The sequence below is a fragment of the Chelonia mydas genome, chromosome 19, assembly GCF_015237465.2.
Source record: "Chelonia mydas isolate rCheMyd1 chromosome 19, rCheMyd1.pri.v2, whole genome shotgun sequence".
Lineage (NCBI taxonomy): Eukaryota > Metazoa > Chordata > Testudines > Cheloniidae > Chelonia > Chelonia mydas.
The window spans coordinates 15,326,444-15,344,134 of NC_051259.2; the positions used below are offsets into that span (position 1 = coordinate 15,326,444).

A 17,691-nucleotide genomic window follows, 5' to 3' on the forward strand; every position below is an offset into this window, starting at 1 on the left:
CCCCCTTCAGACAGCATTAATACAAGGAGCCTGGTTATTGTTTTAGAGTCCATTACCTGGTCTATGAGCCCCGGGGGGCACTCGCCAGAATAAACAATGCGTGGGCCTACTCTGGAGCAGAAGGGACATGCAAACATGCCAAGTGAGTGGCCTGCCTCCAGTGCAAACCAGGGGGGCTTTCGGCACACACGGTGTCCAGAGGCGATGGGAAGTGGGCCGTACTGAGGGGAGACACTGGACCTGGATAAGTGGGCAGACTGCTGGCCTCTGCTCCTCAGAGCACATCTTGACCTGGATTTCTGCTCCCCCTGCAATGTGGGCATTTATTACTAGGTGGGCAAAATCTTTTCAGTCAAGATCTTTTCTGCCCAATGTTTGCACGCACTATTGCTTTTTTGTGTTGCTAACAGGCTAGCAGTGTTTGCTTGCCTGCTGCCAGACGCCCCCCTCCATCTCTCTCTCTCACACACATACATACAGGCACTGTTGGCAAGTGCAAATCCTGCTGGGAAAGGGCCAAGTGAATTCTGCTGACTTACCAAGGCAGGTGGCTCCTTACCCCCCTGGATACAGGGGAGGAACTTTCTGGGGCAAGAGGATCTAGGATGTAGGCTGAGCAGTCATGAAGGAGGAGCCCCGAGGAGCTGCAGCGACTGGGAGGAGGTTTGACCTTAACTTTGTTACCTGATTGTTGACTGTGTTAATAAAGCCAAATCCCAGGTAGGGGGTGAGTGCAGATGCAGTCTGTAGAGCAGGCTGGGAAAGCGTTATTCTATCAAAAATCTCATTACTCAGTCAAGACCTTTCTCCTGCTACTCACAGTTTGTGCTTATCTAGCCACTTCCAGGATCTGAAAGCGCTCTACAGATGGTCACTAAGCTAATCCCCCACCCTGCAGTGCAGGCTGGTATCACTATGCCCATGTTAAACATGGCACAGTGAGGGGAAGGATTTTCTTCCAGCTCATAAAGGAAGTTATGAGGACAGCCAGGAATCCCGGCTCCCATCCCTGTCCTGTAGCCACTCTTCCTTACTGAAGACAGGGAAGATGACAGGCTCTTTATTACTATTTATTATTTATATTGCAGGAGCACCGAGGAGAGCCCCAATGGATCAGGCTCCCATTGTGCTAGGCACTGTGCAAACACAGAACAAAGACAGTCCCTGCCCCAAAGCACTTACAAATGAAGGCAGGAGACATGACTTTATCTGTGATCTGCAAAGCGCCGTGTACATTTCGGTGGCTCGGTAAATGTTCTCTAGTAATCACAGCACCCCCAGTGGTGCCTGCCGGCGCTAGCACTTCCAGGCTGGAGCCGATTCACCCCTGAAGAGTGACACTTTCATGAGGGACTGTGACTATTTGAAAAATCCAATGCAGGGCAAATACTTGCCTCTCCCACCCACAATGCTGCCTGCCCTGGGGCAATACTGCCAGCATTATCCCCCAGGTTGTTTCAAATCACAGCTCAGGGTGACCTTTTCTGCTTTTTGTCCTGGACCAGCAGGGTTTCGATCCACCAGCCCTGGGCTCTTGAGGCAAGAGCGGGAAAGGGCTCCATTTTCTTCAAAGTTTGCAAAAGCAGATGCAGTGTCTTATCCCAGGATTGGCTCATCCCCATTCTCTGTCATGTACCCTGGCTTCCTAGCCATCCCTTCATCCCTTTATTGACTCGCTATGCATTCCCCTCATCCTCCAGCAACTTCGCCGACTGTCCATCTGCTCACCCCCTGCTCCCCTTCCTGTCACCTTCACTGCTTTCCTCTCCCTCCAGCCGCGGACACTTTCAGTGGTGTTCCCCTCCATCCCCTCACTGCCTCCCCATCCCTCTCTGACTCCAGTACAAAACTGCCTGCCTGGCTTTCAGAACTGCCCAAGAGCTTGCTCCTCCCGACCAATGACCTTACACCCACCCACTCCCCGAGCTGCTCACTCCAGCCCCCTCACCTCCCTCCCAATGATTCTTCACATCTGGGGCAAGGGACAGGAAGGGTCCCTTTGTCCCTTGAATTTGCTCCATCTCTCTGGAGCTATCTTCCCACTGCTGTTTCTGAACCACTGAGTCGCTTCATCCCTCTAAATCTCCCTTGACAAATTCCCTTTCCCCTCTCGCCTGCGATTGTCTCTCCAGGCTGAGCGCCAGGCGATAACGCCAACTGGTGGTGCTACGGCAAAATAAGCCGCACTGTTATTCCTATAATCACTCTCAGCTTTGCCACTTAATTCTTCCTGCTGAAATGCTGGGGAGGATTTATACTCCAAAGTTTTCTATGCACTTGGCACCTAAATCCTCCTACGGACATCCTTGGGAGGAATTAAGTATGAGATGTCTTTGAATCCCCTGCAAAGTGGGCAGCCACTCCACTACCCAACGTGAACATAAGGCAGCTTTTGGACAGAGAAACTGTATTTAACCAAATTAGGTTCTCTCCCTGCAAAGCGGAGCCTCCAAGACACTCCGAGAGGGCCGGTGTGGCCGATCTCCCGGAAATAAATATATAAATCATTTAAGAACCATTGAATGCCATGGATTATCCTATTAGTGTTCTGGAAATCAGACTGAAGTCAAGGGGGCCATCCTCCAGGCCTATTTGTCTTTCTAACTTAATATTCAACGAGTTCTCAGTTTTGACGGCATCCATCCATTTCCAAATCTAATAAGATATTCCATTAAAAAGATGCATTTGAATCTCAGCTACAGTGGCATTAATATTAAAAGTGTATTGAATGCATGAGTTTGTTTGAATGCCATGTGCTGTGTGGAATGCAAACACAGTTCAAAGACAGCAGAGGCAGATAAGCTTCTTGCCAAATCTCAATATACATAAGCAACTTATTACAACAGGCGGTGTCCAATTTCACATGGAGATTTTTATTTTCCACTACATCAGTTTGAAATGCTGGTGGAAGGAAAATGCAGAGCGCGAGCCGGAATGTAGATCTCTTTCCTCCCCTAACAAAGTCTGGGAAGCAATTCACTCTTGTGCTGATACTAAGGCAGAGGTGGTCAAAGCCAGGGTCAAATTGCTCTGGGATGTGGCCCGTGGTTGTCCAGCAGAGGTGGTGCCCACAGTGACTACAGGTCTGAACATCTGCCAATGCAATGCATTCTGGGACCCGTTGTCTCCTCTGGGCACGGCTTTGTAATTAAAGAGGAGGGCAGACGCAGTCTGCTTCATTTTTGTAAGCACCACCCAGCAAGGTGCCAATGTGCCTCTGTTTACCCAGGTTTGGATACTTCTCTATTAAGCAAATGTTAGAGGCCAGCTGAGCCAGTTCTTCCTGCACTGCCGGGTTCTAGCTACAGCACTGTAGCACATTCCATGTAGACACTTTATGCAGTGGGTAGGGTTGCCAATTTTCTAATCGCACAAAAACCGAACACCCCTTCCCTGAGGCCCTGCCCCTTCTCTGAGACCCCGCCCCCCACTCACTCCACCCCTCCATCCCCATCACTTGTCCTCCCCCACCCTTACTCACTCGCTCATTTTCACCAGGCTGGGGCAGTGGGTTGGGGTGTGACAGGGGATGAGGGCTCCGGCTGGGGGTGCGGCCTCTCGGGTGAGGCCAGGGATGAAGGGTTTGGGGTGCAGGAGGGGGCTCCTGGCTGAGGGGTGGGGCTGAGGGGTTTTGAGTTTGGGAGAGGGCTCCAGGCTGAGGCAGGGCTTTGGGGTGTGGGAGGGGATACGGACTCTGGGCTGGGGGTGTGGGCTCTGGGGTTGGCCAGAAATGAGGGGTTCGGGATGCAGGAAGGGGGAGGTGCCCAGGGGTTTGGAGTGTGGGAGGGGGCTCTGGGCTGGGGCAGGGGGCTGGGATGCGGGAGGGGGCTCTGGGCTGGGGGTTCAGGCTCTGGGGTGGGGCAAGAAATGAGGGGTTCAGGGTGTGGGAGGGGGCTACAGGCTGGGGCAGGGAGTTAGGGTGTGGGAGGGGGATACAGGCTCCGGATGGGGGTTTGGGCTTTGGGATGGGGCCGGGGATGAGGAGCTTGGGGTGTAGGAGGGGTCTCTGGGCTGGGGCCGAGGGGTTCAGCGTGCAGGAGGGGTCTCAGGCCTGGGGTAAGGGGTGAGTGGGCTCCGGGTGGCATTCACCTCATGTGGCTCCCAGAAGTGGCCAGCATGTCCCTCTGGATCCAGGCACCAGGCGCAGCCAGGTGGTTCTGCTCAGTGACCCCACCTGCAAGCGCTGCTCCCACAGTTCCCATTGGACACAGTTCCTGGCCAATGGGAGCTGTGGAGCCGGCACTCAGGGCGGGGGCAGCGCACAGAGCCCTCATGGCTGCCCCTGTGCCTGGGAGCCTGAGCGACATGCCAGCCACTTCCCGGGACCTGCACAGAACCGGATAGGGAGCCTGCCAGCCCCACACCAACTGGACTTTTAATGGCCCGGTCAGCAGTGCTGACCAGAGCCACCAGGGTCAATTTTCAACCAGGTGTTCTGGTCGAAAACCAGACATCTGGCAACCCTACCAACCGGAGGGGTTCTCCCGTCAGTGTATATAATCCACCTCCCTAAGAGGTGGTAGCTAGGTCAATGGAAGCATTCTTCCGTCAACCTAGCGCTCTCTACACAGGGACTTAGGCTGGCTTAACTCCATCGCTCAGGGGCGTGGATTTTTCATACCCCTGAGCAACATAGTTAAGCCAACCTAATCTTCTAGTGTACACCAGGCCTTACACACCACAGTTAGTAACTGCTAACCTAGGTGCTATAACTAGCACGTGGAGACAGCCAGAAACAAAGGTTTCATTTGGATCATCAAGCAGAGCTGGAATGCTTCTCAGAATCTCTTTGGAGAGATACATCGCCAAGGTGGGCTGGCGGAACCACAGGGAGAGTCCAAAGTTACCAGAACTTTTTCAAGTGTCTGAAGTTTCAGATCAGCTTTGAATCTGGGGGCAGTTCTTGCTCGTCCCTCCTTCACAATCACAGCGATATGAAATATGGCCAAAGGGAGATTGGAGGGGAGGCCCAGTCTCCCCAGTGCAGCAGGGTCTAAACCATACATGAGGCTTGTGCACTCATGGCAAAATGTGGGATTTGCACATGCAGTTTGGGCAGCCACTTTGGAAACCTGGGTCTCCTGAGGCGGCCATTATAGAATCATAGAAATGTACGGCTGGAAGGGACCTCCAGGGGTCATCTAGTCCAGCCACCTGAACTGAGTCAGGGCTTAGTAAACCTAGACCGACAGGTATTTGTCCAACCTGGTCTTAGAAACCTCCATTGATGGTGATTCCACAACCTCCCTTGGAATCCTATTTCATAGTTTAACAATCCTTAGGGTTAGAAAGGTTTTCCTACTAAATAGCCTAAATCTCCCTTGCTCCTGTCCTCCCAAGTGCTTGCAACCCCTCCCATCTTGGTGTCATCTACAAATATTATAAGCACACTCTCCACTCCAGTATCCAAGTCATCAATGAAAATATTGAATTGTACTGGACCCAGGACCGACCCCTCCCAGTTTGACAACCTTATATAATCTGAGCCTGCCCCTGAACGGGTGCCAAGTACTCCCTTCCCCCCATTGCTTTCCTGCCCAGCATGCTGCAGAGAGGGTTTCAGGAGCCCCTTGGGGTGCTGCAATGGAGCAGCTAAAGCGCGAGGAGCCCAAACACAAAGTGCCAGCATCCAAACGTCTTGTGGAAACGACCGCACCAAGGTGCGAATGAATGCTTGCCTCAGTGACCTAAGCTTGTCACAGCTGGCTGCGCTTGGGAAAAGAGCTCCCACCAGGATGCTGCGTGGCCCACATACCCTAGGCAGCCCTGCGTCAGGGACATTTAGCAGACAGAGATTCTAAGGGGAAGCGATGGGGACTTAACCCCCAGAAAAAATCTGGTTACAAACTGGGAGAGATCTAAGAACCTGGTGACTGAGTTTTGCTGCAGTAGCAGCCTTGGATGATGAAATGAAGGCAGCTAAAGCGAGCAGAAAGATGGCACAGTGGTTTGTGCACCTTGGGAGGTTGGGGTTTAAATCCCTGCTCCACCTCTTTCTTCCTCTGTGGCCTTGGGCAAGTCACTTAGCTTTTCTATGTCTCTATTTCTCATCTGTATAATAGGGACTCACAGAGCTGGATGAGGCTAAATACATGAAAGATTTGGAGGCACTCACATAATATGGCAATGGGAGCCATGTGAGTACATAAAATAGAAGGAATTCATCAGTGACAGGCCTCCTACACGAGTCACTTATCTGATGTGGTTTGTGGGGACGTTCCTTGCTGGGGCTTTTTGTTTGATTTACTGGCCGGCTGCGGTAAATCACTGTCTCCGTTTCGTTATTCGATGCTGTCAACTGGCTGGAATTAATGATTTGCAGATGAGTCGTAAATGCCACTGGATGGTTATCAGTGTGATTGTACCTTTAATTATTGGCTGAGCACTCAGCACTTGCATGTGGCTGTCTGCAATATTGTTCAATGGAAATAAATGAAATAGATTTTTTAAAAAAATTCTCCCATAGCTGTGCTTACATTTCCTTTCCTCTGTTGGGTTACAAATAAATGGAGTAGGTTGGATCGGTAACAATCTGTGATTATGGCTCTGTGGGTATCCGTCTTTCTGCACAGTGTACTGCCACTCCCATACTATTCTTCCCGCTGGTACTGCTGCTACCATTTCAGAAGCTGGCTAGGAGAAGATAATATTTCATATTTACTGTAACTGAGTATTGCATAGAAGGGCGAAGCAGGTAAAAGAGCCTACTCTGGTGGAAGCCAGGGAAGAGGCAGGATGTTTCAGTGGTTAGAGCACTGACCAGAGTTCAATTCCTGCTCTGCCACAAACGTCCCGGGCATGTGTCTTTGTGCCTCATCTCTCAAATGGGGACCACGTGTCAAAGACTGGGGGGCTCTCCAATACTTACGGTAATGGGAGCTGTTTAAGAATGACGGGACACGGTGGCCAAGGGCTTGCTGCCTGGGATGTGAATGTACAGTGTGCCAGGCAGTGACGCCACGCGCAGACACCGCCACAGCACAGTGACTGTGCTTTGGCCTGCTACTGTTGGAAACAGGACTATGACAAAGCGCACGACCATGCTTTTAGTGCGCGGTGGGAGCATCCGCGAGGACCATTACTGTACCGCAAGTGACTGTGCTATAGAGTCACACCCTGGCTTGCCGCAGACTCATGCCCCCAGTAGACGAGCCATAAGACAACTGCAATGTGCAATGAAACTTTTAAAGGAAATACCTGATCCCACAATTATCCCTATTTCAGGAACCCAAATCCCCCTTTCCCTGCAAGGAAAGAGCAGTATAACAGCCTGCCGTCACGTAGAACAGGTGCTGTTAAGAAATTCCCTCCGAAGGGAACTGGGATGAAGGGCTGTTACGGCCTGTAATACTGGGGCAAATGCTGCCCTACAGCCTATGTCAGCAAAACTTATATCGCTCGGGGGGGGTGAATATTCAACCCCCTGGAGCGACATAAGTTACACTGACATAACTGTTCATGTGCACAGTGCTGTCAGTGGGAGGACATATGCCACCGACATCGCTTACGCTGCTCGTGGAGGTGGGGTTTTTATGTCAACAAGAGAGATCTCTCCGGTCGGCACAGAGCATCTTAGCCAGACGCACTGCAGTGGCACAGCCGTATCGGTCGTATAGACATACCCTTTCGGGATGAACGTTTGGCCAAAGTTCTGCTGATGGCTAGAAAGGCCTGTGTGCTTTATGTTGATGAATCCTTTGTATTGGCCTAGCTGGGGGCTCCTTGGTGCTCTTGTAGGTCTTCGTGTTGTAGAAAAAGGTTTGCTAAAAGCACTTGTGTGTGTAAACATCTCTATCTTTTGAAAACCTTTCTCCATCATGCAAAGACCTACAATAACAAAACCAACACCATTTCATAGGATTTGTATCAGATTCATAAAAACCGACAGTTATGGCCCCAAGTCCTATAGTAACACGATTGTTATGCTGAACTATTTGAGACCAGCATGAGTTCTGGCAATCTGTCATCACGTCCATTCTGGGTGTTATTCAGTAGAGCCATTTTGGACATTTGACTGCTTCTGGATGCCCGGGTGACACATTAGCGCAGATGGCTTTGTGTTTTTCCATCTGTGCTTGGCTGGCTTGGCTGGAAGGTTGTAGCTGCTGCTGTGGCATCTCGTTACAGTGCTTCAAGCCCTTGCCTCCTCCAGATGGGACAGTGCCAATGCCTTCCACTTCTTGGAAGAGTCAGCTGGTGTTGAGCATGGTGGCCCACGCAGTAAGTGGCACTTCAGGCCGAGAGAAGAGAACCTACATGAACTCAGAACTGATTAGGCTCCTGGATGAGGTCTTAGGTTTTGGTTCTATTCTCCCCTATTCAGGTTCATATATGGTACCCATCACCACAGGATCTGAGCACTTTCCAGAAGGGCATTAAGTGACGTAACTAGCAGCTGTCACATGTTTCTAATCCATGAATCCCCAAAGAGCGTCCAGGTGACCCATAGCTGAGCTGGTTCAGCATACGGTCCCCGGAACAACTGTGATGCTGGAGGTAGGGTTGTTCAGAGCATGGCATGTGGCCAGTCTCTGTGCCCAGGTTCTCCCTGAAGGCTCATCTCCACCACAAAACCCTCTTGTGTTAAGACTCAACTGGGAAGAGCAGAGTTAGTCAATATGATGCTGACCATGACTGCGTGGTGTCATGTCCAGCACCACCCTAGCTCACTGTGGTTAGATCCTGCCCCCAGAAGGCATCGGGTGGGAGACTCCTTTGGTTGATCTGCACTCAGGCTAACATTTCACCCATGCTTTTATCCAGAGCCAAAGGTTCCCGGATGCTATAAAGTCGCTCCTACTAACTCTAAAATCCTGAACTTCAGGCATCCCCACACCTCTGCTCAGAATCCAAATCCATCAGCAAACCACTTCCCCTCATAAAAGGAGGTGTTTGAGATTTACAGGAGAAGTCTCCTAAATGAATAGGTGCATAAACATTGATCCTGCTTCAGACAAAAATACACTGGAAGTTCCATGTCTTCAGCTGCTATTTATCGCCCAATATTGATATTTTAGGTGGCACTTTGCTGCGCCAGACACCACAGCACTGGGCTTTAAAAGGCAGTGAACTGAATGTCCAGGTTTTCGCGCTGATCAGTTAATTTAGCCGTCTGTCATCGCCAGGCCTGAAAACATGACACAGAATCTGGGACGTGGTCAGCTAAGGAAAAGCAGAAGGGTGCTTATCCTGCACACTGCTCATGTGTTGGGCAGTCCCTCGCCAGGGGCCCAATCCAAATCTCCTTGAAATAAGTCTTCTGCTCCCACTGACTTCCATGGGCGTTGGATTGGGGTCTAATGCCATGGTGGTGCTTCCTGTGGACGTCCTGTGTATCATTAACATGTAGCTTCACTCAGCCTCTTCATCAGAGACAGAGCTGGAGTGGAAGGTTGATCAAAGGACAGAGGATTGGCCCAGAAGGCTTATTTTGACAAGCACTTGATTGTTCCATCATTTTCCCATTGTATTTCTCTTTTAAGCTAACAAACACAGCACTGATTGACCCAGCTGTCCTATTAGCCAACCTCCCTGCTTTGGGGTTGGGGCACAGTGAGTGAAACCCACCCTGTGCAAAGAGCCTGCCTTAGGACTATGCATATAAATCTATACGCGTAGACTGTAATTCCTGCTTAAACCATAGAGCAACACGACCTACACAGGATCACACAGCCAGTCAGTTGCAGAATAGAAACCAGGGGCGCTGACTCCCTGCACTTACCATTAGCCTACACTGCCTTCCTGATAAACCAGTGCTTGGGGAATCCAGATTGTGGTAAATGCTGGAGATGGGGAAGGTTGGTGGGTGGGAAGGTGAGGGAAGGGGCATTTTTGCTTGGGGGAAATGGGGAAGAAATCATGCTGGAGCTCACAAGGCCTGCACTTTTGCTTTATTGTTGTCTGTCCATATCTGACTGTCTGTCTTGTTATTTGTAAGATCTTCGAGGCAGAGACCTCTTCCATTCCATGTGCATGCAGCAGCCAAACCTGGCTGGGGCTTTTAGGTGCTACCAAAAACCAAAGAATCATTTCCTCAATGGGCATGTATGCCAGCGGGCAACACCACACAAGAGCAACAGGAGGCGTTGCAGGAGCAACCCCAGGCCAGAGTCTGGGACAGGCCCTGGCCTCCCGCCATCATTTATTAGTTAAACAGCTCTCGATAACCGATGGCCGCTAGTTCTGTCTTTCTGGCCCCTATAGGGAGCAGGTTCTCTTCAGGCTATCAGCTGGCCCTGCAGCGAGGGAGGCAGTCGTAGTGTGGGGCTAGGCCCATCTCCCCTTAAAGGGGTCAGTCACCCTGTGACAGGGCATCATTAAACCTGAGGGGTCTGGGGGGAGGGCTGGAGGGAACGGATCAAAGGTAAGGATCCTGGATTTTGTCATTTGATGGCGTAGGACTCAGCCTTGGAACCGGAGCCTCCTTGGAAGTGGAGCCCAGAGGAAAAGGAGCGTGGTCCCTTTCCCCCTCATTAATCCCGACACTTCTGCTGTGCCCAGCACTGGCTGTGCAAACCAATGTACCATATTATCCCCGATTCTTTTGCAATGCTGCCGCTCACCCTCTGTGACTAATAGCAAAAGCACTTACAGCTGTCTTCTTCCTCCATAAACACTTTGCTGACATAGCAGGCATAGACGAATCCAAAGAGCTTCAAAACAAAAACACAGAGAGAAAAGCCAATTATTTGGAGCTCGAGACATGTGAAACCAGACAGATAGCTAGGGTCGGAAGTAGCAGCAGTGGACATGGGCAGACTATCCAGAGCGAATAATCTATCAAGTCAATTTAATCTCCTTATCTTGCTCACCAGTTACCTGCAAACAGATTTAGAGGGTTACAAATTTCTTCGTAAATTTCAATTTCACAAGCTGTTCCTGTTGGGTGAAATTCAGAGGGGCCAGCACGGACCTATGCGTCCTCAGCCCTGTGGGCTAAAGTGTGATTAACTAATATTAACCATGTTTATTATGGCAGTGGTCTGGGACCAACTGAGAATGGTGCCCCATTGCACTAGGTGCGGCACAAAAGGGTAAGTGGTGCATAGGCCTGGTGCAGGTTTTCTGCATGGGACGAATTTTACCCTTTGGCTCTGTTTTCAACTCTGTTCATGGCAGGTAACAGGTCACCTAAATCACATGGCATTAGTCCTGGCCTCTGATGGGATGTCCAGAAACCAATTTAAGACAAACCAGCTCAGCTTGTATGTTTAGACAAGCGCTCAGCAGGTGAGTGGGAGGGATATGTCCTAGCACCTTGGCCAGAAGGGTTCTGTGACATCAGTCCGTACTGGAGGTGACAGCATTTGGGGAGAGCTCTTTTTGGGACAGGATTATGGGGCTCTGTTGGAGCTGGAAGGGTTCTGCCCTTGCCTTCCACACTTCAAATCCCTCCAGTTTGTTCTTTGAAGTTGGAACTGGGGAACAAAGGTGGAGCTCTCTTTGGTTCCAATATTTGCACTTCCTGCGCTCTCTCTGCAGGAGGCCCCATTGCCTGAGTCACTTACACCTGGACTGGAGAAAGCACTGGGGTCCTGGACTAAATGGAAGATGGTCCCGTCACTGACCCCAGGGTCCTCAGAGGTGGCCTGCCGCACCAGATGCGCTTTGCTCCATGGCATGGCAAAGGCAGGAGTGGATTTCTCGAGCGGTGCGGCTGTGGGAGGTGTGTGCTGGAGACTGGGACTGAACTCGCAGGTACTATGCAGAGGGAGATATCTCTGACCTTGTTCCCCTTGCAGACCCTGCCAGGCCACACATCCTGCCTGCATGAGAGGCCACCTCACTGACAGAAAGCTGCCATTAGCTCGGAGACATCAAGCTGCAGAGGCTGGTGGGAAGCAGGCCTTTCTCAAAGCTCACGTGACCCGTTCCCACTCACTCCGAGTCCTGGCCCTACCCCCAACCAAAGACTGCTGCTGCCAAGGCTGGTAGGAGCCAGCCCAGGTCATGTCTGGTAGATGTTTGGTGTTCCACTTGGACTGGGTCCACCCTGTTGCCAGCTCCATCCAGCTCCCCCATTGCCAGGCAGTGTCGTGAATCAGCACTTGATGCACTCAACCTTTTATTTTATTTTATTGGGCTTGTCATTCATGAGGCTGCATGAGGGAGCCCTTCAGTTATTAATTGGGACATGGGGGAGGGCTGTGTGTGTGCAATAAAAGTGCACCCTGCCTTGCAGCTCTCCTTTAAAACCTTCCCCTACAGCATCCCCTTTCTGTGTCTCTCCGGCAATTATTTCTGCTTCCAGCCCAGCCAAGGACACGTTCACAATTGCTTAAACTCCTGGCATCTTTCTGCCTGTTGACAACTCACTAGCAGCCTCTGGTGTAGGAAGCTGCCAGACAGGGAGATGAGAGCAGTGGCCTCAGTCCACACAGTTCTGGGAATGTGTCGCTCAGCTCTTTTGTTGGCTCTCATTGTGAGCATGATTTCTGAGTCAACATTTCGCACACACAAAACATCACATTTCCGGGGGGCTTTTCAGGCACAGAGTCGTCTGCTCTGCTCCTCCGCTGTTCGCACCTCGAGCACCACCAGCCCAGAGAGGAGCTGATATGACACATTATATTACCAACATCTCCTCTGTAGCACACGGCGCTAATGTACGCTAACACACTGGGAGGTCACCAGCTGGAATGTGCCAGATTAGCTCCCCCCGATATATTAGTGCCTCAGCTGCATTCCTTTCTTCCACTCCTTCTACAATTCAAACCAAAGGGAAAGGAGCGAAGTTGGTAGTTTATAACCCAGGCAGCTTAATGCTCATGGCTCCGTTATCTGCTAGGGTGAAATTTACCAGGTGCAGAGGACTTAAGTGTGCTTTGTGATGGCCTTCTGCATAAGGGTGAATTTCACCCTAGATCTTTAAGTGATTCCCCCACACCTCTTGTTATTATTCATTCCATGATTTAACTAGGCACTAGAGATAAATTTACGATAAGAACACCCAGAATTGCTCTTTTAGTATTTCTTAAAGATCAGCACCAGTTCCCACCACACCTCCCCATTTCACTTTGAAAATAACATGGTCCCAATAGCCTCTAAGTGGTGGCTTTTGGGAGTGGCAAGGGATTGAAATGACTTCATCCAGCGCTGGTGGCCCAGAGAGCCTCAAAGGGATTTAGGTGCCTAGCTCCCACTGATTCCAACGGGAGTGAGAGGCCTAAATACCTTTGAGGTTGTGGGCTGATGGCTCTACAGCATTTCAGCTCCTTGAGTGGTTTCTGTGGATGCCACAGGTGCAAGGGTGTCATACAATAACACGGGCCCCTGAATGGTACATCGCAGCTGAGTGGAAATAGAGGATTTTTACTTTTTTTTTTTTTAAAGATTTTTGAAAAAAATGCATAACACTTTGTCCAGTTTTACTAGACATCCATTAAGAGCGCGACCCCCTCTCGGGGCCATCCTGGTGCGTCGAACTTCCCCCTGTTGGTTTATGTTGAATGGAATCACAGCTGCATTATGCACAGTTAAAGGGGATCATTAATAGAGACAGGCCCAGAATCCCAAATCTGGAGGGAAAAGTCTCCTTTGTCTTTTGGGGACGTTCTGATCCAGATTCAGTTCTGGGCTTGGCTTTAGCATGGGCCAGAACTAGAACACATTGAATCCAAATGCTCCAGAACTTTGGGGAAAATTTGGATTCAGACCCAAATCCCATGTCTCAGCCTCCTCCGCCTTCATAAATAATGCTAACTTTGTATTTCTGTAGGGGTCCTGCACCCATCGACAGGGAACCCCTGAAATACAGCTGACTCTGGGCTGCAGTGTTACAGCCATTCAGTGCTAGCAAGGGTACACAATAATTTCTAGGAAAGTCAGGAACAGATGACTGGTCAGGATATGTTCTCAGTGAGCTGGCTGGCTCTCCATTGCCCTGCACTGGGTGTAGCCATCTAGGAACACAGGAATCTACCCATGGCAAGGTTTGCAGATCAGCTCTTTTCACCCACTTTGCACTAGAGTACAAGTGCAGGGTAATGGAGTGTCAGGCCCACTTAGGGCACGTCTACACTGCAATCACAGGTGTGACTGTGATTTGATCAGCTAGGTTGAGTAACAACAGCAGTGAAGCCTTGGGGGCACAGGCTAGTCCCACGCACCCAGGACCACGGGTACCTACTCAAGCAGCGGCCGCCAACGCTGCTGTGGCTTCACTGCTGTTGTTATTGGAGGGGGCTAGACCCAAGCTATCTCGGGTATGGCTACACGTGCTGCAGTCACACCAAGACCTCACTCTGGTGCTGTTACATTGGGTTTACACCCACTGGGCCTGATTCTCTTCTCACTTGAAACCAGGAGTAACTCCAATGGAGTCAAAGCATGTGCATCAGACCCAGGATCTTTGCTATTGCTCATTCTAGCACCCCCAGGAATCACATGGGAGGGACACGAGATCTGGATCCCCTTACCGCAAGGAATATCTGCATGGCGCTGCTCACTACCTCGATGTACTGGTAATCGAGCAGGCATCCAGTGACAGTGATGACGTGATGGTCCTCGGGGGCCAGGTTTGAGTTCATCACCGGTGTCACCAGGCAGCCGGGCCCATTCTCCATCCACCATGAGCGGTGCAGCGAGGTATTAAAGGTCATGATGAAGTCCCGGTCCTATGGGAGAGGAACATGGGAACACAAGCACAGAGTGAGGCAACCCCTTTCTATAGGAACCGTTCCCCAGGAGAGGGCACTCCCAGTTCCCAGGGTATGATGGTGTTGGTTGTGAACATTTAGAGCCTCTATTCAGGGTGACCACTAGGAAGCGCACAGCAAGGAAGTAAGGATCTTTGTAAGCAGAAAATAAAGACAGTCCTGCATTCATCCTGACCACTGTGTCCTGGGTCTCTGTAATTGCTACATGGTGTCAGCAATGGGATTCGAACCCACGTCTCCATATTGAGACAATGACACCCAAAACAAACCATCAAAGGCCTGATTTTCAGAGGTATGGAGCCCTCCCAGCTCTTGGTGAAGTCAGTGGGAGCTGCAGGTCCACTCCCCAAAGCAGCACCAAGAGCAACAAGGCTTCACAGGGGAAGGGACACTCAGTGTAGTGCTCTGTCCCCTCATGCAGTGGCTGGGTCGCGGACGGGCTGATGAGCCTGCGACAGCATCAGCCAGCAGACCTGGGCCTTTTAGTGCAGGCAACAGTGGCTCATGCATTAAGATCCAGAAATCCCACATTCTAACCCCACTGATGCCACACCCTGCCCCACGGGGCGTGGCGTTACATTACAGTCCACACGTACTTCTGCACCGAACAATGAATCGTATTTGTATAGCGCATCGTTACTATGTCTCTCCTTGCATCACCAATCTGATTTATTAATAATTAGCAGCACCCCTGGACCTTCTCTAGCATCTTCTATCTTCTATTCAAGGATCTCAGAGCATTTTAGAGCGGTTCAGGAGTTTAGCCTTATAATCCCTGTCAAATGGGGAAACTGGCTCTCCATCCCATCAGTGTAAATCTAGAGTTACTTCCCTGGAGTGACTCCACACTCACACACGTTACTTATGCGCAGAGTTGGTCCAGAGAAGTTAGCTGACTTGCCCCAGGCCACACCGGAAATCTAAGGCACAGCAGGGCCGAGAATCAGAGGAGCTCCACTGACTTCCATGGGGCTCTGTTGATTTATACCAGCTGAGGACTAAGCCCCACGTCTCTCCAGCCTGCCAGCCCTGTGCTTCCATGTCCTCCAAAAGGGCTACAGCAGCACAGGAGAGGGCAGCTGCATGCTGTACAATCACATGTGCCTGCAAGCGCGTGAGCTGAGGACGCTGCGGCATCTTTGAGGTTCCTGTGGGATCCCAACCTGGTTTTGCAAGCCCCAGGACTGGTTCCTTTGCACAAGCAGCACCTGTACCTCCCGACGTGCAACGGGACTGTTGCAGGTTCTCTCAGCACTGGCTACACCATGTGAAACTCACAAGATCGCCAGAGCATGTGTAACGCCGACAGACCCCGGTCGTCGGCGGGATCGAACCTGGGGCCTCTGGAGCTTAGTGCATGAGCCTCTACCACGTGAGCTAAAAGCCAACTGGCTCTTAGCTCAGGATGTAGAGCAGACTCATTTAACTCTCTAGGTCATCTGGTGCCACTAGATGGGACAGAAGCCCACCCCAGAAGGTGTGTGGGTTACACATGGACTCAGCACCTGGAGAACCAGCACCATAACACTCCAGCAAAGCCCCTGGCCAGGTCCATTTCTTGGTTCTGAGATGCAGATGGATTCTCCTTCTCCCCAGCATGGTTTGATTGCACTGGGCAGCACTGCCAGTGAGACAGACACACAGACCCCCACCACAAAGGCTTTGCTCCTGGATGTCTCTGCCTGGTAAGCCCATTGACATGCTTTGGAGCTCTCCATGGTTGATCTCCCTGAGCTTTTAGATCTCTGCTTCATACACAGCAGGCCTGCCCCTGCAAGACACGGCTTGGAAGGATAAGATGCTGGTCCTCTAATCCTCCCAGCCCAGCGCCTGCACCCGCCTGATAGCAGACTTGCAAGATGCAAAGCTGAAATTTAATTGAGCCAGCAATACGTGGGCCGGGGCTCCCTTCCAGGAGTGACCAGATGAACGCACAGCACGATCAGCACAGCTGCCCCTGCTTACAGAGCAGAAGTACAGATCAGACTTAAAGACTTAGCACTCCTGCAGCCATGCTTTCTTTGGGTGAGCCGCAGGGAACGCTCGCATCTGAAAGCGTTACTGTGGGCAGGTTCCCCGAAAACCAGAGAGGCCTCTCCAGCATCGAGCGCACAGGGGAGAGTGGCTGCACCGCTTCGGGAGCAGAGAGCCACTTCAGTACCCTGCATATCTCCCAGCTCTGCTGGCGTCTGATATCAAACCACAGCAGTCTCTCTCAGCACTGCCAGGAGCACCGAACCCCGACGGCAGGGTCCGGACCCAGGGGAGTTTGGCAAAGAGCAGCCCCACAGTGCGCTGACAAAACTTTTTAATTTTTTTTGTGACAGAAATCAGGGTTTTTGTCAAAAAGGATTGTTTTGTGAAGAAAATAGTTTTTGACCAAAAAATGGGTATTTATTTTTTAAAAAAAGGTCCCCCCCCCCCCCCAGTTTTTGGCAACCAAAAACAGTTGGCAACATTTTTGATTTAAAGCCAAAAGTTTGGGTTTTGGGTTGTCAGAAGCCACACACACACACACACACACAGAGTCGGTGTTTTGGTTTTTCAGTAAAAAGCAGATTTTTTTCTTTTCTCATTTTCACTGAAAATTTTCATGGGGGAAACGAAATAATTTCCCAAGCAGCAACAGGTGGGAGACTAATAGACAGGGACACCTGAAGACAGAACATTCAACTGGGCACAGGAGACCCAGGGTCTATTCCTCGCTCTGCTGCTGGGCGACCTTCAACAAGGCACTTCAGTCCTCTGTGCCTCAGTTTCTCCATCTGTACAATGGAGAAATGATACTAACCTCCTTAGTAAAGCACTGTGGGATCTACTGATGACAAGCACTAGATAAGAGCTAGGGGGTTCTTTTTATTATTTAATAATAATAACAATGCCGTTTGGGGGACATAAAAGAGGGCCCAAAGGGCCCCTCATGTTTCTGCAGATGCAGCTGACATGCCCACAATAGGCACCCAATGTTTGGGACGTTTGGGAAAGCTTGGCGAGCTTGGTTTCCATGTCTGCTGGGCTTCTGCACAGCCTGCCC

At 50.8% G+C, this 17,691-nt stretch overlaps 1 protein-coding gene across 1 annotated transcript in view; it reads right to left on the bottom strand.

Moving 5' to 3' along the window:
* Positions 1-17,691, bottom strand: part of NKAIN1 (sodium/potassium transporting ATPase interacting 1) — a 206,746-nt gene that overhangs the window by 37,308 nt on the left and 151,747 nt on the right. Inside the window, exons 4-5 of the mRNA XM_007066097.3 lie at positions 14,418-14,615; positions 10,592-10,652 (exon numbers count right to left, since the gene is read on the bottom strand). Of these exons, the coding sequence (XP_007066159.1) occupies positions 10,592-10,652; positions 14,418-14,615 (259 nt within the window). The remainder of the gene's footprint in view (positions 1-10,591; positions 10,653-14,417; positions 14,616-17,691) is intronic.